Source organism: Trichomycterus rosablanca, chromosome 12 (assembly GCF_030014385.1).
Source record: "Trichomycterus rosablanca isolate fTriRos1 chromosome 12, fTriRos1.hap1, whole genome shotgun sequence".
Lineage (NCBI taxonomy): Eukaryota > Metazoa > Chordata > Actinopteri > Siluriformes > Trichomycteridae > Trichomycterus > Trichomycterus rosablanca.
The window spans coordinates 9,357,992-9,385,078 of record NC_085999.1 but is presented as its reverse complement, the minus strand read 5'-3'; the positions used below and the strand labels follow the sequence as shown (position 1 = coordinate 9,385,078).

Sequence of the window (27,087 nt, the reverse complement as noted above, 5' to 3'; positions counted from 1 at the left end):
CTTCATCACGGCACCTGTTAGTGGTGGGATATATTAGGCAGCATGTGAACATGATATCCTTAAAGTTGATGTTAGAAGCAGGAAAAATGGGCAAGTGTAAGGATTTGAGTGAGTTTAACAGTGGCCAAATTGTGATGGCCACTGATGACGACTGGGTCAGAGCATCTCCAAAACTGCAGCTCTTGTGTGGTGTTCCCGGTCTGCAGTGGTCAGTATCTATCAAAAGTGGTCCAAGGAAGGAACAGTGGTAAATCGGCGACAGGGTCATGGGTGGCCAAGGCTCATTGAAGAAGAAGAAGATATACTTTACTTGTCATATATACAGTGTATCACAAAAGTGAGTACACCCCTCACATTTCTGCAGATATTTAAGTATATCTTTTCATGGGACAACACTGACAAAATGACACTTTGACACAATGAAAAGTAGTCTGTGTGCAGCTTATATAACAGTGTAAATTTATTATTCCCTCAAAATAACTCAATATACAGCCATTAATGTCTAAACCACCGGCAACAAAAGTGAGTACACCCCTAAGAGACTACACCCCTAAATGTCCAAATTGAGCACTGCTTGTCATTTTCCCTCCAAAATGTCATGTGACTTGTTAGTGTTACTAGGTCTCAGGTGTGCATAGGGAGCAGGTGTGTTCAATTTAGTAGTACAGCTCTCACACTCTCTAATACTGGTCACTGAAAGTTCCAACATGGCACCTCATGGCAAAGAACTCTCTGAGGATCTTAAAAGACGAATTGTTGCGCTACATGAAGATGGCCAAGGCTACAAGAAGATTGCCAACACCCTGAAACTGAGCTGCAGCACAGTGGCCAAGATCATCCAGCGTTTTAAAAGAGCAGGGTCCACTCAGAACAGACCTCGCGTTGGTCGTCCAAAGAAGCTGAGTGCACGTGCTCAGCGTCACATCCAACTGCTGTCTTTGAAAGATAGGCGCAGGAGTGCTGTCAGCATTGCTACAGAGATTGAAAAGGTGGGGGGTCAGCCTGTCAGTGCTCAGACCATACGCCGCACACTACATCAAATTGGTCTGCATGGCTGTCACCCCAGAAGGAAGCCTCTTCTGAAGTCTCTACACAAGAAAGCCCGCAAACAGTTTGCTGAAGACATGTCAACAAAGGACATGGATTACTGGAACCATGTCCTATGGTCTGATGAGACCAAGATTAATTTGTTTGGTTCAGATGGTCTCAAGCATGTGTGGCGGCAATCAGGTGAGGAGTACAAAGATAAGTGTGTCATGCCTACAGTCAAGCATGGTGGTGGGAATGCCATGGTCTGGGGCTGCATGAGTGCAGCAGGTGTTGGGGAGTTACATTTCATTGAGGGACACATGAACTCCAATATGTACTGTGAAATACTGAAGCAGAGCATGATCCCCTCCCTCCGGAAACTGGGTCGCAGGGCAGTGTTCCAGCATGATAATGACCCCAAACACACCTCTAAGACGACCACTGCTTTATTGAAGAGGCTGAGGGTAAAGGTGATGGACTGGCCAAGCATGTCTCCAGACCTAAACCCAATAGAACATCTTTGGGGCATCCTCAAGCGGAAGGTGGAGGAGCGCAAAGTCTCGAATATCCGCCAGCTCCGTGATGTCGTCATGGAGGAGTGGAAAAGCATTCCAGTGGCAACCTGTGAAGCTCTGGTAAACTCCATGCCCAGGAGAGTTAAGGCAGTTCTGGGAAATAATGGTGGCCACACAAAATATTGACACTTCAGGAACTTTCACTAAGGGGTGTACTCACTTTTGTTGCCGGTGGTTTAGACATTAATGGCTGTATATTGAGTTATTTTGAGGGAAGAATAAATTTACATTGTTATATAAGCTGCACACAGACTACTTTTCATTGTGTCAAAGTGTCATTTTGTCAGTGTTGTCCCATGAAAAGATATACTTAAATATCTGCAGAAATGTGAGGGGTGTACTCACTTTTGTGATACACTGTACATATACAGATGTACAGTACAATGAAATTCTTTCTTCGCATATCCCAACTTGTTTGGAAGCTGGGGTCAGAGAGCAGCGTCAGCCATTGTATGGCGCCCCTGGAGCAGACAGGGTTAAGGGCCTTGCTCAAGGTCCCAACAGTGGCTGCATAGCAGAGCCTGCATTTGAACCACCAATCATCCGGTTAATAGCCAAAAGCTTTACTCACTAGGCTACCACTGTCCCTGATGCACGTGGGGAGCGAAGGCTGGCCCATGTGGTCTGATCCAACAGACGAGCTACTGTAGCTCAAATTGCTGAAGAAGTTCATGCTGGTTCTGATAGAAAGGTGTCAGAATGCACAGTGCATCACAGTTTGTTGCGTATGGGGCAAAACAGGGGGACCAACACAATATTAGGAAGGTGGTCATAATGTTATGCCTGATCGGTGTATATTCATTCAAATTCAAATCCAAAACACGATACAGTGTGCAAAAAGTCAAGGGGTCTGAATACTTTCAAAACCCACTATATGTGAAATGTCACTGTATTATGGTTGTGTGGGCCAGTGTGATTCGACCTTGTGCCCATAAGCTAGAAGAGCAAGGTCTGCCTCTGATACATTTTAAATAATATAATCCCTTTTTTGTGTTTGCCCTAATACAACATGTTTTACTGTTGCATTGTGCAGTAAATGGAATGACTACTCTCCTCCTAATCTCCTCAGGTACTACTACCTGGCTTTTCGTGCTCATCAAATGCCAGAATGTAGTAAAGAAAATGCTGTCATCATCCTTCAGAAAGCCAAACTGGAACACTGGGGACTCGGCAAAACCAAGGTACAGTTTTCATTCACTGAATAGAGTGAAGAGATACCTGTTCCACACAACAGAGAGCCGTTTTTCTGCCCCATCTAGTGCATACAAAACAAACTCGGCTCTTTGATTTTCCTACTCTGTCTTTTATTTTTATCTCTCTCTCTCTCTCTCTCTCTCTCTCTCTCTCTCTCTCTCTCTCTCTCTCTCTCGCTCTCTCTCTCTTCTTTCTCTCTCTTCTTTCTCTCTCTCTTCTTTCTCTCTCTCTTCTTTCTCTCTCTCCCTCTCTCATGAGTTAAATCCCTCAGCAGAAAGGCTTGTTTTCTATGTCTCTAATTGCCCAGATGGTTGGCATCTGCAACTTTGAAAAGCAGAAATAAGAAGTTCAAAGCATGCTCTTCCCCATAAGCCTCTTGATTGCTAACATTGTCTGTGTTTTTTGAGAGGTGAAGGTACCCTCTGTCTGCTCATGAATGTTTATTGTGTGTGTGTGTGCGTGCTCCTTCGTGATACAGGTGTTTCTGAAGTACTATCACGTGGAACAGTTGAATCTGTTATTAAGGGATGTGATGGCACGGGTGGTGGTAATCCAGGCTTACACTAAAGGCTGGTTAGGGGCACGGAGGTACCGCAGAGAGAAAGAGAAACGGGCCACCAGGGCAACCCTCATCCAGTCAGGTACTGTACAGCTACACTGGGATATTACTGGATACCTTAAATAATAATACTTCTTTTTGCTTTCTAACATACAATAAACTTTAAATATCTTTTATCTGTATATCACTCACTCACTTTCTTAACCGCTTATCCAATTAGGGTCGCGAGGGGGGTGGTGGTGGTGCTGAAGTCTATCCTAGCTTTTTAATGGGCGCAAGGCACACAGTAACACCCTGGACGGGGTACCAGTCCATTGCAGGGCAGACACACACACACACATATTCACCTATAGGGCAATTCAGTGTCTCCAATTAACCTGACTGCATGTTTTTGGACTGTGGGAGGAAACCGGAGGTCCCGGAGGAAACCCACGCAGACAAGGGGAGAACATGCAAACTCTGCACAGAAAGGACCTGGACCGTCCCACTTGGGGATCAAACCCCGGACCTTCTTGCTGTGAGGGGACAGTGCTACCCACCGAGCCACCGTGCCGCCCTTATCTGTATATCTTGTTTTAATAAGTTACACACACTTTATTCTTTCCTTTTGTATTTTTTACTTTTTGTGGTTATAGTCATTCATTTATTCATTGTCTGTTGAATCTTGGTCCAGATTGCGGTGGGTCTGATTCAATTCACAAAAGGCAGGAAACACTCTGGACAACACACACACACACACACAAATTCAAAGGTAGCTTTATTGACGTGACAAATAGTGACATTTGTATTGCCAAAGCTTAGTTACAGTTTTAGGAAAAAGAAGAAAAGAGAAAGAAAAAAATAATAAAAATAATACATGATACACAGATCAGCCATAACATTATTACCACCTCCTTGTTTCTACACTCACTGCCCATTTTATCAGTTCCACTTACCATATCAGAATCAGAATATAGTCAGCATTACTGACTGTAGTCCATCTGTTTCTCTGCATGCTTTGTTAGCTCCTGTTCATGCTGTTGTTCAATGGTCAGGATCCCCACAGAACCACCACAGAGCAGGTGTTATTTGGGTGGTGGATCATTCTTAGCACTGCAGTGACACTGGCATGGTGATGGTGTGTTAGAGCGATCGTCTCTGACTTTAGATCTACAAGGTGAACCAACTAGGTAGGAGTGTCTAATAGAGTGGACAGTGAGTGTCACTGCAGTGCTGAGAATGATCCACCACCTAAATAATACCTGCTCTGTAGTGATCCTGTGGGGGCGCTGACCATTGAAGAACAGGATGAAAGCAGGCTAAAACAGTATGTAGAGAAACAGATGGACTACAGTCAGTAATTGTAGAACTACAAAGTGCTTCTATATGCTAAGTGGAGCTGATAAAATGGACAGTGAGTGTAGAAACAAGGAGGTGGTCATAATGTTATGGCTGATCAGTGTATACAAAATAGTGTATACAGTGAACACACAGACATATACTTTGGGCAATTGCAGTAGCCCTAAAATCGATGCCCTTTGCATTTATTTAAAAGTTTATGTCTTTTTTTCTTTTTGCATTTCTTTGTTTCTTAAATGTTCTTGGGTTTTTTTAAATGTTATTTTACTTTTTTTACTGTATTTTTATTGTGCATTTTAATCATTTTTTATTTTTCTGTCTTTGCTCTTTCGTTCTTTCTTTCTTTTTTTCCGTCTGTCTGCCTGTCTGTCTTTCACTTGGTTTTTCTCTTTGTTTCTGTCTTTATAGTGTGGCGGAGTTATCTGGCACGTCGGCATGTGAAGCGAATGAAGCGGCAGCGAGAACGAGCTGCGGTGCAGATTCAGTCAGGTACTGATCTCAGTAGTCAAAGTTTACCCACAAATCTCCCAGCAGCTTTCTTCTGCTTCCTAAATACACATGACTGATTAGATATTTCATTCATCTGTTTATGTGCATTTGTTAAACTGGGGTATTTCCACAAAGTAGCCTTATTTTCAATAAATAACCCCACAGAGATGATGAATTAATAATGTTTATAGAAGAAAAGTCTGGGCCAGAGCATTTGTTCCCCATGTTTCTGTACAGTGGTGCATATTGAGATCCTTTCTTTTCTTTCATCTCTTTCCCAGTGTAGGCAGTAGAGGAGAGAAGAGGGGGACATGGGGGAGAAGAAAGGGGGTTTATCCCTTTCTGTTTCCTTGCCACTTCCTCTCTCAAATTCCCGGCCTATTACAGGCCTCTCACATACCAGAAACAACATGCCTTTTTATACTGTCAACCTTTTTATCTGAAATGTAAATGAATTCTTAGTTGCCGTGGCCTGGAGGAGATCAAAGCAGGCTTATTAACCTTCTTGGGGTGCACCCTCCCTCTCTCCACTCCTCCTTTGAGGATGGGGGAGGCAGGAGAGAGGGAGGGACAGGGAGGAGAAATGCCATTGTTAAACTCTCCTCTCTTCAAGTGCAGCTCACCTCCTTTTTGGCACAGAGGCTATCAAGGCATATTTTTCTCTTTTTCTTTTTGTTTCCTTCCCTCACACTGGTCTTCTGTCACAATCACTAATAACTTTACCCATGTGGTCACTATTAAACCACCTAACAATAGTCCAGATGTACAGATTTCTTGCTCTAAGACAAAGCCGTGTGTTCTCACTGACATGATCCCTGTATGATCCTATTTGTGCTTGTTATAAGTCTTTGTGGGGGGTGAAGTGTTTCTAAGTCAGGGGCCTGAACATCCTGCTACTTCAACATGCTCACAGTGCTGTGTGCAGTGTTTAAGCTGCTTTAAATTAATGACCACCCAAATATGTACTTCTGTATTTTTTCACATTTTGCGGAATGAGTCTGCCATTATATTAATAAATTAATAAATAATAAACTGGTGGATTAGTCATGTTTACTGTTAAAGACCTGCAGGGATCCCAAATGGCCCAAAAAAAGAATCTGCCCTATTATCTGGAGATACTGTTCATTTAAAGCCTAATGATGCTTAAACCATTCATGGTCCAACGAGCACACTTGGCTCTTTTCCATTGGAAAGATGGACATCTCGTTATTGATCAGAATGGCACTAGTTTCTAAAGTTTATGTAGACAAATTAGAAAAGTTAGAATCCCTTTCCTGCTGTGAAAGATTGGTGGCTGGCTGTACACCTATGTACAACAATGAAGCATGAGTTAGCTTTTACCCTAGACTCTTAACTGTCCATTTACATTTACATTTACATTTTTGGCATTTAGCAGACGCCTTTATCCAAAGTGATTTACATTACAGTATACAGTCTGAGCAATTGAGGGTTAAGGGCCCTGCTCAAGGGTCCAACAGCAGCCAGTTATAGGTTTGGCTGGCCTGCACTAAATTGACTGAAATGTACCTTTTTGAATAGGTTAGGGCTGTACATGCTCTAAATAACTTCATTACTAAGTCATAAGTCATGCTATAATAAAAGGCCAGGTATTTAAAAAGGTAATAAAAGGCCAGTAATTTAATAACAATAAATGATTTGTTGTTATTTACACTTTTACATACCAGATTGTTTAATCATGTGTGTATGAATGTCACTGACTAGAACTGACATTTTGTTTTAGCATACCGAGGACACAGAGTCCGCAAAAACTACAGTCTTAAGCGCTCTTCATCCTCCGCCTCATCTCCTGGGTATGTGTAAATCTCTTTGTAGGACTGTTTTGTGCGTGTGTTCTCTTTTGCGTCTTAATTTTTTTTAATCCACCTTCAAAGTATGCATTTGTTTTTTAACAGTAGGGTTTATACAGCTACTTAATGTTTAGTGTTTTTTGATGTCCACATGTGCTTAATTACTTTCTTTATCAGTGAGGCTGTAGTTTAAGACAAAAAAGCACATTTTTGTGTTCGTGTGTGTGTGCGCATGTTTGCAGGAAAAATGAGTAGTAGGTTTTACTATGTATAGGTATGTGTGTAAGGAAAATGGACATTTATCACAAATTCCAAATAAAAGTAAAGTCACTGAGCATTTATTTTCAGGAAATGGCAACTGGTAAAACATAATGTGTTTTCAGACCTTGAATAATGCAAAGAAAGCAAGGTTATGCTGCCTTTTTTTGGAGGTCACTTTATATAATCAAGTGGTTATTTTATGTATTTTTTTTTTTTTTTTTTTTTTTATAATTAGCATGTGCAATTGCCCGATTGCGTCATGCTTTATCTCCACCAGTACCGATCCCCGCTCTGATTGAGGAGAACGAAGCGAACCCACGCCCCCTCCGACATGTGGGCAGCAGCCGTATGCATTTTGTCCCCTACACTTTGACAAGTGCAATGCGGATCAGCACTGTGTACACAGACACACACCATCACAGCACTCTTTTTTTCAGTTCTCCCAGACTGTAGCTTTGTTTTTCTTAATGGCTGCTGCTTGATCTTGTTCTTGTAATTCACAATCTATGAAATTTTATGGAAGAAAACAATGTGATGCTTGCATGTGTACCACTACCAGTGAAGCCAGAAAGGAACCCGTTTTTTTAAAAAGGATTTCTTTTACATCTTTGTCTTAGTCAACAGTTACCTTTAAGACAAACTCATATATAAAAATAAGTATTTTCTTTTAACTACTTATTTTTAATTATGAAATCCTCTTGATCCAGACTTGTGTAACAGAATTGTGTGTGTGTGAACGTGAGTGTTTTTTCTGAAGAAAATTCAGTGAGCTTGTTTACATCCTAATTCTCAGTGGTGAAACTTGAAATCTCAAACTTTGCTATTCTGTTTAATCATTTTTAATCATTTTTGAGGATCCATATAGATTTACTTTGACATGAACTGCCTATTTTCCTTCTGGAGGATTCATTAGCTGGTGTGCACACTGATGAGTGAACCTAGGGTTTGTTTGTGCTAGAGTTCTTAACAGAACAAACCTTGATCTGATGTTCTGTGTGCTCAAGTTAATTATTATATGTGGGTTTGTATCCTTACATAATGATCTTGGGTACTGATGTATGCATCGATGCATAAGCTACACAGTGAATAAAAGTACTTACTGTATACACCGATCAGCCATAACATTAAAACCACCTCCCTGTTTCTACACTCACTGTCCATTTTATCAGCTTTACTTACCATATAGAAGCACTTTGTAGTTCTACAATTACTGACTGTAGTCCATCTGTTTCTCTACATACTTTTTAGCCTGCTTTCACCCTGTTCATCATTGGTCAGGACCCGATTATTTGGGTGGTGGATCATTCTAAGCACTGCAGTGACACTGACATGGTGGTGGTGTGTTAGTGTGTGTTGTGTTGGTATGAGAGGATAAGACACCGCAATGCTGAGTTTTTAAACACCTCACTGTCACTGCTGGACTGAGAATAGTTGATATAGATGAGCGATCGTCTCTGACTTTACATCTACAAGGCAGGAGTGTATAATAGAGTGGACAGTGAGTGGACATGGTTTTTAAAAAACTCCAGCAGTGCTGCTGTGTCTGATCCACTCATACCAGCACAACACACACTAACACACCACCACCATGTCAGTGTCACTGCAGTGCTGACAATGATCCACCACCTAAATAATACCTGCTCTGTAGTGGTCCTGTGGGGGTCCTGATCATTGAAGAACAGGATGAAACCAGGCTAAAAATGTATGTAGAGAAATAGAGGGACTACAGTCAGTAATTGTAGAACTACAAAGTGCTCCTATATGGTAAGTGGAGCTGATAAAATGGACAGTGAGTGTAGAAACAAGGAGGTGGTCATAATGTTATGGCTGATCAGTGTATACAAAATAGTGTATACAGTGAACACACAGACATATACTTTGGGCAATTGCAGTAGCCCTAAAATCGATGCCCTTTGCAGTCTTTTTTTCCTTTTGCATTTCTTTGTTTCTTAAATGTTCTGGGGTTTTTTTAATGTTATTTTACTTTTTTTACTGTATTTTTATTGTGCATTTTAATCATTTTTTATTTTTCTGTGGTTTTAATGTTATGGCTGATTGGTGTATAATATACTGTACTGTCTTCAGTTCTCTGTAAGTAATTACATTTTTATTCTGTCCTCAGGAAAAACAGGTTTCAAAGAAGACACTCTGACAGTCCCATCCATAATGCCAAGGTTAGAAATGAATACTTTACTACTGCAACCTTTTTCATGTATAATTATGGTGATATATGTATAGTTATACTTGTAAGAGTCTTGGCAGTCTTGGGATTTTAATAATTTTCTTTTTTGTCACTAAATTATTGGTACACACTTTTTATTCAGAAAAAAATAATAATTGTGATTGCTTTTATTTATTTATTTATTTATTATTATTTTAAAGTCATGTTTTACACTTTGGTTACATTCATGACATTTATGATAGTTACTCATTACACAAGATTCATTAGTTCACAAGTTTAATGTCAAACACAGTCAATCTTTAATTTACCTCACTTGCATGTCTTTGGATTGTGGGAGGAAACCAGAGCTCCCGGAGAAAACCCATGCAGACATGGAGAGAACATGCAAACTCCACACAGGAAGGACTCAGACCGCCCCACCTGGCGATCGAACCCAGGACCTTCTGCTGTGAGGCAACAGTGCTAACCACTGAACCACCGTACCACCTGTGATTTCTTTAATAAAATGAATTTGGGTTTTATAAAATATATTGGATTAAAATATACACAGAGTGCCGCTCAGGTGGCGCGGCGGTAAAAACACACGCTGGAACCAGAGCTGGGATCTCGAATACATCGTATCAAATTTCAGCTCTGCCTGCCGACTAGGCTGAGCAGCCACATGAACAACGATTGGCCTGTTGTTCAGATATGGGCGAGACTAAGCCGGATGGGGTCTCTCTCTCATGACTGGTGCAATTACGACCTCTGCTGGCTGATTGATGCGCCTGCACAGAGATGAGAAAAGAGTGCTCTCAGGGTGTGTCTCAAAGTGTAGGAGATAAGATGCTTATGGCATGCTGCCCACGTTGTGATTCTCCTCAATCAGAGCAGGGATCAGCATTGCTGGAGAGGAAGCATGACGCAATCGGACAATTGGACGCACTAAAAGCGAGAAAAAGGGGCGAGAATGCATAAACAAAATAATAATTAAAAAAAATTTATACACAAAGCATTTTATTTAATCAGAAAAGAGACCCTTGTGGGCCTGTAGCTTCTTTAATGTTAGCCTCTATTTTTCTCGATGAGTCACTGACCCATTCCAGCAATGTTTGCAAGAATTCACAGCTGTTAGAAATTTTCTCAATTTGGAGAAAGGTTCTATTTAAGTCACATTTTACTACAACATGGATGTTATCAAGCCTGGGTGTGTCTAGTCTTATTAATCCCAAATATGAATTAATTGGTCAGTTGGTGTTGGATAACCATGTTGTCATTGTCATATTACATTTTGTCTGAAGATGGGAAAACAATAAAAAACAGATTGGCAAAATTAATTTGTCTATGAACTGTATCCCCAATTTCAGGCATAGCCAATTCCCCATTGCTCTAGCAACTGCTACATGCCCAACACCCAACGAGAAAGGCCTTAGGCTAGCGTATACCTCCCCTGACGTGTGCAGTGTGAAAAAAATTGTCACATGTAGAACATTCTCTTTATTCCTCGGCTAGTTTTGCCAGTACTAGAACTAGACAGCAGGCATGGCTGGGCCCTCACACTTAGGCAGTTGTGTCTGTAGAGCACCTTGTACAGGTTAGTGGGCTAGTGCATTAAACCGTTGCACCTTGCACAATTGATAAAACAACCCGTAGAGTGTTTGCCAATACACATTCAGTAAATTAAATAGAAAAGAGGGAACTTTGTCTTTTATTTTGTATTTGTGTGTGTGTGTGTGTGTGTGTGTGTGTGTGTGTGTGTGTGTGTGTGTGTGTGTTGGGGGGTAAGAAGATGGGAGGTACAGGGAAGAAGTGAATCAAAAGGCTGGAAATCCGTGCTAGATAGTAAATGCTAGCTTCTCCCTGAGGTGGTTTGTCTTTGCGCTTCTTTCTCTACAGATGTTAGGGTCCTTTTTTAGTAAAGACCTGAGGTTCTTTGCTAGCACTTTGATATCCTGCTCGAATTCAATATGTGAAATAGAGGAGCCACTCTGTGACTTGGAGCACATTGCCTGGCTTTGAAGTCTGATCCAATTTTTGCTGCTCACCATTTGATGTTGAAAGGATGAGATGAAGAAAACGTACAGTTTTTGCCAGTAACTCTGCTGAGCATATGTAAGATTAAAAAAGCAAAATCCTTTGGAGGATGTACTTAGAAATGTTAAGCAGATTAATACTTTCCTATGGCTTTTTATTCAAAGATAAAAATTAAATATGGGAGGAAGTCTTAAAGAACTGCTTTCGTATTTTCAGCATTACAATTAAGCAACCGCCACGGCAAGCGCTTCTTACAGAGGAGGAGAGCATGCATTAAAAAATTCCAGTCCTTCTGAATAAGCAATTACCACAGTAAAACACACAGCTAATGGGTGCTAATAAAAATCTCGGCCAGAACACTCAACTCTAAATAGGTCTGCAATTAATGTACTGACCCTGCTTCCTTTTACTCTCTTTCTTTCTTGTTGCAGTTTTTTCTAACATTATAGATGTGTTTGTGTCATCATAAATTCTTGTTTTAGTTGATGTAAGGTGACCTTGAGTGTCATGAAAGGCGCCAATAAATAAAATGTATTATTATTATTATTATTAAATGTGTTTGCCTATCAACCATGTGATTATTTCTCATCTTTTTTAAGGTTATCTCTGTCAGTGATGATGGACTGACAGAGAGTGACAGTAAAGAGAAAAGCTCAGCTGAAGCGTCTGTAGTGAACACTAGCAGAGAGCGAGCTACACATCACAGACAAGGTGACACACACACACACACACACACATAATACACAGACAAGACAGATGTTATTACTCTGCTTTTACAATCACATGTTAGTCAGAATTTGTCCCTTGTTGCTGTGCACCAGCAATTTTTTTTTTTCATTTTTTAATTAGAAACAGTCGTAGCCCCTTTGGCCTAAAATCATTTCATTATTACGGTGTGGTGGTGGCACAGTGGGTATTATTGGTTTCTCAGAGTTCTGGGTCAATGAGGAATTAGGTCTGCTTTTCCCACATCTAAGTAGGTTTTCTCTAGTTGCTCTGTTTTTTGTCCAAAAACATGGCAATAAGTGGATTGGATTCTCTATGTTGCTTCCAGGTTTAAGTGAGCATGTGCCTAGTGGTTACAGGGTCAGCATTGGATTAAAATAAACAATAACTGTATATTTTGTTAAAAATGTATTTTATTGTATTAAAACTAGACCACAATTGCAAGTCATTGTTTTATTTATGTCCTTTAAACACTGTTAAAAATAAGTTATCACACAATGGATGTGGGTAACTTGACTCTTGAAAGTGGCTTTTGTTGTTAAGGTGTTATGCTGCTTTAGAAGTGCGTCTAAGAAAAGCAAGCAACTAATATCAGAAAGTCAAAAGATTTTATCGTGGGTCCCAAACAGAATGTAAATTAAATGATATAGTGCTATTGCTGTACTACTACACTGATCTGATCAGCCATAACATTAAAACCACCTCCTTGTTTCTACACTCACTGTCCATTTTATCAGCTCCACTTACCATATAGAAGCACTTTGTAGTTCTACAATTACTGACTGTAGTCCATCTATTTCTCTACATACTTTTTTAACCTGCTTTCACCCTGTTCTTCAATGGTCAGGACCCCCACAGGACTACAACAGAGCAGGTATTATTTAGGTGGTGGATGATTCTCAGCACTGCAGTGACACTAACATGGTGGTGGTGTGTTAGTGTGTGTTGTGCTGGTATGAGTGGATCAGACGCAGCAGCGCTGCTGGAGTTTTTAAATACCGTGTCCACTCACTGTCCACTCTATTAGGCACTCCTACCTAGTTGGTCCACCTTGTAGATGTAAAGTCAGAGACGATCGCTCATCTATTGCTGCTGTGTGAGTTGGTCATCTTCTAGACCTTCATCAGTGGTTGCAGGACGCTGCCTGCGGGGCGCTGTCGGCTGGTGATTTTTGGTTGGTGGACTATTCTCAGTCCAGCACTGACAGTGAGGTGTTTAAAACCTCCAGCAGCGCTGCTGTGTCTGATCCACTCATACCAGCACAACACACACTAAGCACTAACACTACAAAGTGCTCCTATATGGTAAGTGAAGCCGATAAAATGGACAATGTGTGCAGAAACAAGGAGGTGGTTTTAATTTTATGGCTGATCGGTGTATTTTTTTATGTTTTTATTTGTTTTACTAGTTTTTACAGAAACTGTTGTCTGTTGGACACCTGCACAAATGGAAGCATAAATACTCCTGTATCTCATTTATAACACTCTCTCTGTCTTTCTCTCTGTCAGTCTCAGCCTGTCTCTCTCTCTCTCGCGCTCTCTCTGTTTCCTGTCCTCTGTTCCATGCCTTTAATAACAAACATAAGCAGAAGTTAAAATGAACACCAGTCCCCCATATAGTTTGTGAATATTTTGACACATGTAACTTCATGTACTGTCCACTTTGATGGGTGACTTTACAATGCTGATCATTAAAGTATTCTGATTCTGATTAAACCAAAGTAAGTGTATAAGTATTATCTCCTCTGGCATCTTCTGACTTTCTGATTATTGACCCACTCTGTCAAAAGATCATATTTTGATATTATCCGGACAAGCAAAACAGAGCAGAGAGGGTATTATATACAAAACTAATCAAGGAGGACAATAAGGAACAGCTAAAGGAAGGGGTGGATACTGAAAGGTGGTGGGATGACAAGAAAAACACTGAGTCCATGTGTTACGACACCAGAGGGGACTGAACCTCGTACACACCCACTCGGATTTGCTGAACATATGTTTGTTTTTGTTTGACCCTGGGCTATGATTCACATTAATGAGAGCTTCCTGGGAGGCATGTATGAGTGTGTGTGTGTGTGGATGGCGTGAAGAGGAAGGACTGGTGTCGTCTAGTGATGGTTGCAGGGGAGATGCTGGTCCATCATTAGTATGATTAGAGAGAGAGAGAGGGGGCTGGATTGAGATTAGCAATGTGCTGGGGATTATGGGATTATGTATGATAATGTTGCACAGCTACAGCTCTGCAGTGGGCGCAGGATTACTGTCAGCGCGCCACGGTGCACCTCACTTAGATAGTGGTTAATTCAGTAAGATGCAGAGCAGGTGACCCCCTTCCTGGTTTCTGTCTGTCTCTCACACTTGTCTGACATGCTCGCTGTCTCTCTCACCGTGTGCTGTTTCTGAACAGTATTTGAGTCCTGAATATGTGTTTACGGTGTGCTGCTTTTCTGTGTTAGGTTCATTAGACACTTTTACACATTTTAAGCATTTAAGGTATGACTTATCACATCTACCCATCCATCAATGTTAAGTGACCACCACAGGGTTACCACTGACCAGATTTTATTAATTATTAAGGTAATTAACTATTATTAGCATAGTTGTGACCCAGGTGGTTTAGTATTATAGTAGTGAGTGTAGTGCCAATAAGAGTATTTCAGTTACAGCAATGTTGTCTTTATAGACTTGGCTTTGTGCACAGGGATACAGTCATTTTGGAACAAGACCAGCCTTGTCCTAGACTGCTGCGAAAAAGATGAAAAAATGTAAATTATTTTATGTAACTAATTTTATACACCGGTTAACAATGGGTATGGCCAGAATGAACTCAATTGTGTGTGTCAATATACACCGATCAGCCATAACATTAAAACCACCTCCTGGTTTCTACACACACTGTTAATTTTATCAGCTCCACTTAAGATATAGAAGCACTGACTGTAGTCCATCTATTTCTCTACATACGTACCTTTTTAGCCTGCATTCAACCTGTTCTTCAATGGTCAGGACCCCCACAGGACCACCACAGAGTAGGTATTATTTAGGTGGTGGATGATTCGCAGCACTGCAGTGACACTGACATGGTGGTGGTTTGTTAGTGTGTGTTGTGCTGGTACGAGTGGATCAGACACAGCAGCACTGCTGTCTATTGCTGCTGTTTGAGTTGACGTTGAGTAGACCAGCTGCCTACGGGGAGCTGTTGGCTGGATATATTTTTGGTTGGTGGACTATTCTCAGTCCAGCAGGGACAGTGAGGTGTTTAAAAACTCCATCAGCGCTGCTGTGTCTTATCCACTCATGTCATCACAACACACAAATAATACCTGCTCCTGACCATTGAAGAACAACATGAACGGGAACTAACAAAGCATGCAGAGAAACAGATGGACTACGGTCAGTAATTGTAGAACTACAAAGTGCTTCTCTATGGTAAGTGGATTGATTGATTGAGTACTTTATTTATCCCCGAAGGGAAAGCTGATAAAATGGACAGTGAGTGTAGAAACAAGGAGGTGGTTTTAATGTTATGGCTGATCTGTGTATTTTACTGTAATAAAGTGAATAATTAGTTGCTTTGTATGTTTTACCATGTAGTTCTGTATAATTTAGGCTTTAATGTGGGCATCTGACTGGCCTTTGGTACACCGCCTCTAGTAAAAAAAGCTGTTAGGTAAAATGAGATTGTTAAATATTATCAAGAATTATCTAAATTTAAAGTCTTCATGTATTAAGTGCTTTGCCACTGCATACACAGCCCTGAGCTGGCACATTGATCAGTAGCCCAAATCCAGTGTAAATACACACACCAGTGGGTAGTTGTGTGTGAGTGTGTACACATGAAAAAGCCCAAGGCTTGGCTCTTGTTTAAGCTTTCTTAGGATAACATGCAGTACATAGTATTGTTGGTATACTGTTTCTCAGACAAAGCTAATACTTCTAACACATCAAGAGTAGCTGCTCTGGGCACTGCTGTTTGATTGAGTAGTAAAGCTTTGATTCTGGTAGATGAGTGTGCATCGTTGTGTGTGCATACATCGTATGTACGTCAAGGAAAATCCAGGGAGCCTGCAGAGCCAGATGTTAGACGCTTGGATCTCTTCATGTTTCCCATCCTGCTGTTGTTGCCCCTGGAGATACACCAACCACACTCACACATGAAATCTCTCACTAACCTCAACAAATTAAAAGTGCTTTAGGTCACTGCCAGAGACCCAGAACCACTTTTCCTGTGTTTGGTGGGCATTAGGAAAAGATCTTTAGATCTCTGTGCATGTTGGCTGTTACAGCATTGTAGCTGGAAGGCAGACACATTGGGAGGAAGTTCAGAAGTTGGTCTGTCGATTGTATTTACATTTTATAGTAATATTAGATAATAATAGTAAGAAGAAGAAGAAAATGATAATAATTACAATAATAATTTTCAATAATTTTCATTTTATAATAATAATAATAAAAAGAAGAAAAATTATATAGCATTATATTAAAAGATATTGTTTAAATTTGGGATACATACCTATTTTGTCCACTTCTGATCCCATAACTGATATCTGATCAATATTGTTTTATTAAGGTGATGGTTAAAACAAACATGGAACATCCAGCTATTTGACTAGCTACATGTAGCTAGGAACTCAATACACCTGTGCACACACGCTTGTCACCCATGCTCTGTCTGTTTGCAAAGTGTGAAGCAAAATACTTCTGGGAATGTATTCTGTAACACAGAATTGATCAGCTCAGCATCAGTGCATACCAAACCACCTGAGCTCCCCATATCCACACATGCAGTTTTCTCCTAATCTCTTATATTAATACCTAATTAAAACTTCACTCTGCCAGGCATGTAAATACTCACACACATACACACCGGCAGAGATATGATCAGAGCCCTCGCTCATATTCGACTCTGCTTCTGTCTAGTAAACAGAATCAGGCTTTGTGATTTATGAAGGATGAATGTCTTATGTTAACATGCTTTTTCAAGCATGTGCTTGTGGTAAACATGCATTTTAAGTGTGATATGGCAATAACAGTAGTACGGACAGTACAGTGAAGAGAGAAAATGAATCTGCTTGTCTGAAGTGTGCAAAAAGAAGGCTGATAAAAAAAAACCTATGTATGAAAGATAATGAGAGGGAGCTGTTTGAGAACATTTTGTGCAGTTTGGGAATGCGTGAACAGAGGCTTGCTTTGAACCACACATGATTTATATTTAGGTATTTTGCAAAGTGACATCATAATGAATCATGAATTGAAAGTACACGTTTATGTTTTCCTTTATTATTTATTATTTTCATAAATTGACATTGATATTGACATTGGACACAGAAACCTTTAAAAAAACTACAAACCTCATATTTAGAACTTTAGCTGGTTTTTGAAATGCAACATCTGATCAGAAAGCGATTTATAAATCCACCTGTATTTTGATAGGTAAATAAAGTACAAAGACAATATATTTTATGTTTTATGCTATTAAGTTGTGCATATTTTTAAAAAAGTTGCAAGTTAAGATTCAGAATCTAAAACAGGTGATATGATCATGCTTGAGTATCAAAGATGTTTTCAGTAAAGGCTTAGCCCTTTTTGAACACGGATGGATTGAGGTTGACCACTTAACAAAAATGCTTTAGCAAATATTGCATCTGGTTAAGAAAAGCATTCCTTAATAAGTGATTGCAAGTATTTTAGGTGTTTTACCTCCTGTAGTGCATAATACCATCAAAAATTACAGGGAATTTAAAGAAATCTTTGTGCAGCAAGGGCAAAGGCAAAAAAACTATCATAAATGCCTCTCAGAAAGGCGCTGGGTTGGGAAAGTTGGTCTTTTTTGTTTTGTTTCAAAATTTAGAAGCCACAGTCTGCCATGTATGGGGGTGTGTTAGTGACCATGGCAATTATAACTTGCACATGTGTGTGCACTATTAATGGTCATTTTTACATATTTTGTAACAACATACAGTTGCAATCAGAAATATTCGAGCACCACACCCCAGAGAAAATAATGATTTATTACTCTATAATTACTTTTTTTGCAGAGCTAGATTTAAATTAATTCTTTATCATTTAAATAATCAGTAAATAAGCAAAGATAATGAATGGTGTTGTATTTTAGAGCAGGAGGATCTTTTCATAATATTGTCATGTCAAACTGATTCACATAATATCCCCCACATAATATCACTGGTCTTAAAACCTATTGCTAGTCTGCCTGACCATTAAACCATTGGAAACTCAAAAACAACATTAAATTTGCTTCAGCTGTGATGTGTTATAGAAACACCAAACAAAGATGTCTTTAAGAAGTGTTGCAACCATGGTGGAAAATTTTGTGCTGCCACAAAAGCAGAGAGAAGTGATCATTTTATTACATCAGAAAGGCAATGGGTATAAAAGAGTTTCCCAGACCTTGACCATTCTTACAGACACATTTACAGTATTGTTCAGAAATTCCAAACTTATGGTGCAGCAGTAAACCTGGCTGGCCTTGGGAGATAGCCCATTATTTTATTCAAAGATCTTAGCAATCTCATCAGGACAACAAAGGAAAAGTCGTATGTTACTACAAAAGAAAAGAATGAATGGGTAAAGATTTTAGAAGAGAGGTGTCAGAAGCTTGTTAGCACTTTGCAAAATCAAATTACAGGTTATTAATGATCCGGCAAGTACTTGGGCTGTAGTACACATTGAGTGGAATGTCAAAAAAACTGGATGTTTTCTATTTAAACTCAAAATTATGTCAAAATATATTACCAAATTTCTTACTCTGTTTACGGAGACTCCATTTATTTCTATATGCATCATCATAATACCTTTGAAATTGAGAGATATTGAGTCTTTTTTAATATATTTTTAAGTGGGCCTTCATGTGTATTTTAACTTGAGAACATTAAGCATTTTTAAAACAGCAGGTTTACAGCAGTGTATTACCTACATGAAAGAATAATGACAACAACAGTGAATTAATGTCATTATTATCTAATAATTGTTAGGTACAGTATTACTGAGGTTAAATACCTACCAATATGTAGGTTAGATAGTTTAATTTGTTTCAGTGACATCAAGTCTCTTTACAGCTAAGCTGTCATCTTTAAGCCACATCTGGAGCTCATTTTGACACATTTCTGACAGCTGATACACCCACTCTGTGTTTTACAAAAATGGTCCCTCCCTCTCTTTCCCTCAAACCATTACTTACTTTCTTCACGCACTGCTGGTTATTGTTATACATTTGCTCTCCAGCTGTACCTGTCTGCATCACCTGTTTTTAACATTTAAAACCCTGTGAATGTATGTTTTATAAAGTACATCACACTTCAGGAAGTCAAACACTAGATTGGACAGGAGAGTCGGCCTGCTTGTAGGAATATATATAAAAAAAAAGTTGGCCCCAACTGCCTTAATCTTAATCATTTTAAGTCATGATGAGTGCAAAATGGATTTTGTTTTTGTTACAGCTTAGTATTGGACTGTCTTAAATATGACTGTACATGATGTGAGTACATACACTGATCAGGCATAACATTAAAATCAGCTCCTGGTTTCTACACTCACTGTCCATTTTATCAGCTCCACTTACCATATAGAAGCACTTTGTAGTTCTACAATTACTGACTGTAGTCCATCTGTCTGCATGCTTTGTTAGCCCCCTTTCTTGCTGTTTTTCAATGGTCAGGACTCTCCCAGGACCACCACAGAGCAGGCATTATTTAGGTGTTGGATCATTCTCAGCACTGCAGTAACACTGACATGGTGGTGGTGTGTTAGTGTGTGTTGTGCTATTATGAGTGGATCAGACACAGCAGCGCTGATGGAGTTTTTAAACACCTCACTGTCAGTGCTGGACTGAGAATAGTCCACCAACCAAGAATATCCAGCCAACAGCGCTCCATGGGCAGCGTCCTGTGACCACTGATGAAGGTCTAGAAGATGACCAACTCCAACAGCAGCAATAGATGAGCGATCGTCTCTGACTTTACATCTACAAGGTGGACCAACTAGGTAGGAGTGTCTAATAGAGTGGACAGTGAGTGGACACATTATTTAAAAACTTCAGCAGCGCTGCTGTGTCTGATCCACTCGTACCAGCACAACACACACTAACACACCACCACCATGTCAGTGTCACTGCAGTGCTGAGAATGATCCACCACCTAAATAATACCTGCTCTGTGGTGGTCCTGTGGGGGCTCTGACCATTAAGGAACAGGGTGAAAGCAGGCTAAAAAGGTATGTAGAGAAACAGATGGACTACAGTCAGTAATTGTAGAACTACAAAGTGCTTCTATATGGTAAGTGGATCTGATAAAATGGACAGTGTGTGTAAAAACCAGGAGGTGGTTTTAATGTTATGGCTGATCGGTGTATATGGGACTGTATTGTGTAGTAATCGAGAACTCTGCTAAATAAACTGTGATACACTGTTATACTGTGATAAACACTAAAACACTAATAACATGACTTTTAAATCTATTAAACAAAACAGTAAATGTTTCAGTGATTTTAGCCCACCCTTTCCCTCACAAAAATGATCGGTACAATATAGGATTTGTAACAGTTTAACAGTTTAACTGTGCTCTAGTCTCTCACAATCCAGAGGGAATTATATACATTTATAACTGTGAATTTCATGTGGATAATTAAGGCATGAAGCTTAGTCTGTACCAAGTGTCCTAAATCAAGGCATTGCTCATAAATCACTAAAAACCAGGCACAAATTTTTTCTCACCAGTCTGGCTTTATTTGATGTTTGTCTAGAGTAATGCCCAAGTTTGAGTCTATAGTCTGGGTATGTTTGTGTGTGTGGGTGAGTGTGTGTGTGTGTTCTGGTTTCTGGTTTCTGGTCTGGTCTGCACATGCCTCATTTAGACATCAAAGGCTGTGTGCTGATGATTTTCCCTTATAATCCACAATGCCTCTTGGTGCTTCAGCTTCCACATCTGAACAAATAAAACCCCAGCGGTCTTGCATGGCTCAAGGCGCATCAGGTGATCACAACGCATGATCACAGGACAGAATCAATATGCAACCCTTGTTTACATGCTAAACCTGCTTTTAGCATCTCTTTCATGTAGTTTCTGAGGAGCTTCAGACTTCCAAGGGACTGTGTTTGAGATGCATCAAAAAGTGCATCATGAAAATCGTTCTTTTAAATATGAAAGCTTTACCTATCTTTACGAATTCTACTAGATACAAACATTTGTTGCATTTAAGACATCCTGAATAACAAACTTAGCTATTCAGTGTTTTTGTAACTTGTTTTAATTATTATTTCTTACTGTCTTCTAGACTAATTATTAGAGCATAAATAAATAATATTAGGGCATCTGAATCCTCATCCCCATCCTAATTTGAATGCACACAGTCATAGATCCAGACTCTGAGTACCAGGCCATGATTGTTGAATTGTTGAATTGTAGAATTTCTTTAGAACTATATTATTCACACATTGCTATAATTTGCAAACTCCTAAGGTTATAACTCTTAGATTTTACCCTGTTTGCATCCTGACACATACAGGTAACATACACTTGTATAAGTGTATGTAACAGTTTGTAATCGGCATACACTGTCCACATTAAAGGTTTGTTGCTCATCACATGAACAAAAAAAAGAGTAGGAGGGTTATTTTCTGCACAGCAGTCTCATGATGATGTCAAACTTAGTTGACTATAGACAGTGAAACCAGCAACTTGTTATTTAGTATTGACCTGTATTGGTGATCCTTAAAGTACATCTGAAGACGAAGATCTGGACAAAATTGCTACCAAACTAGCCCTATTAATATAGGTACAGGAATCGTCAACCATTGTAACCTAAATTCATTATCTAAGTTGATGTGTTTACACTTACTTCCCAAAATTGAATGGACACCTGATGAGCTTGTTGGACATCATATTCCTAAACCATGGGCATTAATATGGAGTTGCCCCCCTTTGTGTCTCTAACAGTTTATTCTCCTCTGAAAAGCCTTTTCCAAGTTTTGGTGATTGTCTGTGGGAAGTTGTGCCTATTCAGACATAACAGCATTTAAGAGATAAGTCACTTGGGTGGTGAGAAGAACCGGATTGCAATCACTGTTCCAATTCATTGGCTTTAAGTTCCAGATACTGTGCGGGCACCTGGATTTCCTTTACACCAAACTTGTCAAACCTGGCTTAATGGACTTTGCTTCATTCACAGTAGCACGGTCATGCTGAAACAGAAAGAAGCCTTGACTGAACTGTTGTCACAAAGTGAAAATACATTATCTTATGAATACACCGCTTACATATGGTTGTGTCTTAACTCAATAATTAGAAGGGGTGTCTATATAAAATCCTCTAAAGTTTATAAAGCCTGACACTGTTGCATTATATACACCAGTTCATGCATCTGTTTCCTGCTCACAGGGAAGAAACAGGGCAAATTGCACTTTCCAGGGTTCAGACTCAGAATCTTTGAATTATATGGCCAACATTTTATTCCACATGTACAATATGATTTAGTATTTAGTGTCTTGGTGATTCGTACTTGACTGACAGTTAGCCAGGTAGAATCATGTAAGAATGTTAAGGTGCTGGGTCTCCACACAATCAACCGCATTAGCTCTGGGTCAAGCTGTTTAAATGTGTGTGTATCTGTCTGTCAGCAGAATCCCCTCAAATACAGTGTATCACAATACCATGCTCAGTATCTTAAACTGTTTTCCTCCCTAAACCCTCCCTCCAGCTCCTCCTCTTCTCCCATTCAGACCTTCCATCATTCTGCCCTAAAGCCAGCATTGTCCTCTTTCATCATCCACTTGTCCTTTGGCTTTGAGCAGTACAATACAGACATACATTTATTCATGTTTAAGTGATTCATATCCACTGTTAGTATTTCACATGAAGACGTCAAATTCCATTTTATCTCTCATGACACTGATAACACTGATTTGGCCCTTTGTCCTGAGAAGGGTTATGGTTGTGGGACCAGAGCCTACTCACAAACACATGACACAAAGTGGTTGTTAACAGCACACACAAACTCACACAGGTAGAGAGGGGAACAATATGTCAAATACGTAACCACTTAATCAAACTCGATACTATCTGTAACAATACAATGCATGTTACAAAAATGACTCATTTCTTAAAATACAAAATAATAATGATTAAGTCACCTATTAACTCACACTTAGAGACAATCTCAGTCCATCCACTGGCATGTTTTGGAGGGTGGGATGAACGACAGTGCGCAAAGGAAACCCTTTAAGATCAAACAGTGACTGCTCCACAAGCCTGCTAAGTCACTGTAATGCCAATTTAAATACTAAATAAATATAATGTTTTAGTTTAATGTATGAAGTTTTATAAAGTTTTACATCTCAAAAACTCATAAACCAGCACTTGAAAACGTTGAAGAGCACTTATGTTCTGGCATTATATACTGCCCAGGATAAGAGAACAGTACCATAAATAAAGATTTCTCACTTCTAGTGACATAAGTAAAATCCAAGTAGAAGAGAAATTACATTGAATAAAAACTAATAGAATGGGGAGGAGAACCACCCACGTTTGAAGTAGAAGAATTGAGATGGTACAATGCCTGTTCAAGTACTCAAGTTCAATGTACTTAAACAAGTTCTGCAGTAGCTGTGAGTTATTGAACAAGAGTTACACTTCAGCAGGATCTGACACTACGATGAACAGATGAAGCCTGTCTTTGCTAAAGCAATGGCTCCGAGATAAAACAGGAACATGCATTAAATATAAATGCTGCCTTGTAAAGGTGTCCTGGATTTTAGTTTTGCTTTTGAGGATCAAAAATATCATGTGTGAACATGAGATGAAACACGAACGCTGTGGAGCGAGTTTCCATGCTGTACTGACACAGTGTTTGATCTACAATAATGGTGAAACTACAACATGTAAACTAGAGCTCCCAGAATATCAACAATGTATTGAAACAAACTACTGGTTTGAAGTGTGCACAATCAATGTGTGCATCAAGTTTAATCTGTATGTATAGATTTTTGAAAAAATCATGTTTTCTTTTTAAAACATAAACTTTTCATCTTTATATTTTGTAAATATATATTTTTATTTTTATTTTTGATTGATCCTGTATGATTTTCTCTGTTAGTTCATACATTCATACTGTAAAGAATATAATGAAGTATCAGTCAACTAACTAGTATAACTAGCCACTCATGCATTTCTGTAGTCCAGTTCACATAAGTATTTGTCCCTTGGCAAAATCACCTGCTCAGCATTTTCATACATGCCATGGAGTATAGTGGAAAGTTCACTGATCATTTGTATCAGTGAACCTGGAATCACTGGAATTTATTTCCACACTCATTAATGTAGGTTTTTCTTAATATTTATTATAGGCATTTAAAATTAATACAAATCCGCCAACAAACCTTCATCTTTTTATACTGACCTGATACACAGACCAGACGTAACATTATGACCACTGACAAATGTAGTGAATAACACTGATTATCTCTTCATCAAGGCACCTGTTAGTGGGTGGGATATATTAGCCAGCAAGTGAACAATTTCTTCTCAAAGCTGATGTGTTAGAAGCAGGAAAAATGAGTTTGCGAGTTTGACAAGGGCCAAATTGAGATGGCTAGACGACCATCACAAAACTGCAGCTCTTGTGGGGTGTTCCCAGTCTGCAGTGGTCAGTATCTATCAAAAGTGGTCCAATGAAGGAACAGTGGTAAACCAGCGACAGATTCATGGTCGGCCAAGGCTTATTGATGCGCGTGGGGAGCGAAGACTGGCCCGTGTGGTCTGATCCAACAGAGTTACTGTAGCTCAAATTGCTGAAGAAGTTACTGCTGGTTCTGATAGAAAGGGGTCAGACTCCATGCCTTGATGGGTCAGGGCTGTTTTGGCAGCAAAAGGGGGGGACCAACACAATATTGGGAAGGTGGTCATAATGTTATGCCTGATCTGTGTATATAGCCCATATAAATCGACCTGCCAATTTATTGAGCAATTTTAAACATATTCTTATTGGTGATTTAGCATAATAAAGCAGTAAATAATCAAATTAGAATATTTTATCTTTAGAATATAGTTTAGTTAGAATAAATATTTTATTCTAGGATTTTTAATTTGGCTTAAGTTGTAGAGATTTTTTTTAAATCGTGGTACATAAAGGGCATGTGCTATTAATAAATGCTCTTAATACTGTTAACATGCAGTAAGGTTATGTTTTGGTTCCTTTAGTAAGAATATATGTCTCATGTGTATATGTTTTGACTGGGAGTGTTTTGTCTGCGTGTTGTGATGTTTTGAACCTTGTGGGTTTTCAACTTTTGTTGCAATGTGGCTTAATGTGATTTCAGTGAAAGAGCACAGTGGGAGATGTGTCTCTCTCATAATTCATCATGACTCAGTGCATGTGTGTTTGTGGTGTTTCCTTTAGGTCCGGCAGCAAAGTTGCTGCAGCGCAACCCTCGGCGTCGAGGCCAGCAGCCCAAACTCTTGAACAGCCCGGAGGACAGCCTTTACTACAACCAGCTGAACGTGAGTTCAAAGCCAGAATAAAGCTCTTTGTCCGACTTTGTTTGCAGATGATAATAGAGTTAAATGTACCTGTGCCAGAGAGCCGTGAGCCACCCGGGCCTTCCCCCCTGAACCAGCAGCTTCCCCACGCTCACACACTGTTGTCTCCAGCATGAGCTTCTGCTCTTTATCTGTTGCTTTCATGTGAGGATGTCTGCCTTCACGGTGAATAATTGATGTGGTTTATCAAAGCCAAGCAAGATGCATGCTTCATCAGCCTCACCCCAGCACTCTTTGATCAAAAAAATTATGCTGTGACTTCTGATATTATCAGCATCTGTTTGCATTCAACGCAAAAATCACTTTGAATTAAAAATTAATGATTCTTGCTCATTCATTCATTTGCTCGTCTTTTCTGACTCTTTGCTTGCTTGCTTGTGTGTGTGTGTGTCTGTGTGTGTATGTGTGTGTGTGTGTGTGTTCTCTCAACAGAAAACTCTAGATTACCAGGGGAGCAAAAGGAAGCCCAGAAAACTTGGGTAAATAGTTGCATTCCTACTTTCTTGTTTCTGCCATATCTATTCAGACCAGGTCCTGGGTGAAAACAAAAATTTTGTTTGCAGCTAATGTAAATTGAGAGCTTAAAATAAGAGGCTTTAAAATAGCTCAGTTTTTATTATTCTTAGGGGGGAAGAAAAATGGTACACAAATGCAAATTCTAGTTGTTCAATACACTGTGTGCTTACTCTCTTGCTTACTTTCTGACCCAGGCTCATCCGTTCTTTCATTTTATGGAACATTTTACTACAAATTGCTTAATAAAGGAAAATTAATAGTTTCAATGGGAAGTGTAGGGGAGAGCTGGCTAATTATCAGATATAACTCTGTTTTTAAATCTCTTTATTTAACATATTTATCCTTGTCTTTGCATTCACCTCCTTGCACATCTTAGGCAGATTAAGCTTCTGGATGGAGAGGATGAGTATTATAAATTGTTGCTGACAGTAGACTCTGTCCCTAAGGAAGACCTCTCTTCTGTTTCTCCTCCACCTCCCCCCATGCTCAGCCGGAGTTGACCATAAAAGAGTGCTACTGCACGGTCTGACCCAAGCACCTGGCTAGACCTTCACAGGTACATACACATACTCACTGCAGTCCTAAAACAGTGGGCATTAGCAGGCACCAATCACTTGATATCTAATCATCATATGTAATGTTGAATGTTATGCATCCTGTCTTATTAACTAAGCTCATGTTCCAAATTAACCAACTGGGAATTGTGTAAGCCATGATATGAAAAATGCCCCCTGGAAAAACTGAGCCAATTGACCACACATGCACTCGCCTACTTGTAAAAAATATGGCAGATTACTCATCTGATTATCCATCTTGTTGCCATATGTTTGACCAGACCAGAGCCTATAATC

The 27,087-nt window shown here is 39.5% G+C and overlaps 1 protein-coding gene across 1 annotated transcript in view; it reads left to right on the top strand.

Annotated features, from left to right (window-relative positions):
- The window catches only part of myo3b (myosin IIIB), a 95,520-nt gene extending 68,784 nt beyond the window's left edge, over positions 1 to 26,736 (top strand). Inside the window, exons 29-38 of the mRNA XM_063006671.1 lie at positions 2,674 to 2,785; positions 3,277 to 3,439; positions 5,104 to 5,184; positions 6,926 to 6,995; positions 9,376 to 9,427; positions 12,048 to 12,159; positions 25,581 to 25,681; positions 26,153 to 26,199; positions 26,312 to 26,329; positions 26,613 to 26,736. Coding sequence (XP_062862741.1) covers positions 2,674 to 2,785; positions 3,277 to 3,439; positions 5,104 to 5,184; positions 6,926 to 6,995; positions 9,376 to 9,427; positions 12,048 to 12,159; positions 25,581 to 25,681; positions 26,153 to 26,199; positions 26,312 to 26,329; positions 26,613 to 26,736 — 880 coding nt within the window. The remainder of the gene's footprint in view (positions 1 to 2,673; positions 2,786 to 3,276; positions 3,440 to 5,103; positions 5,185 to 6,925; positions 6,996 to 9,375; positions 9,428 to 12,047; positions 12,160 to 25,580; positions 25,682 to 26,152; positions 26,200 to 26,311; positions 26,330 to 26,612) is intronic.
- The last annotated feature ends 351 nt before the right edge of the window (positions 26,737 to 27,087 follow it).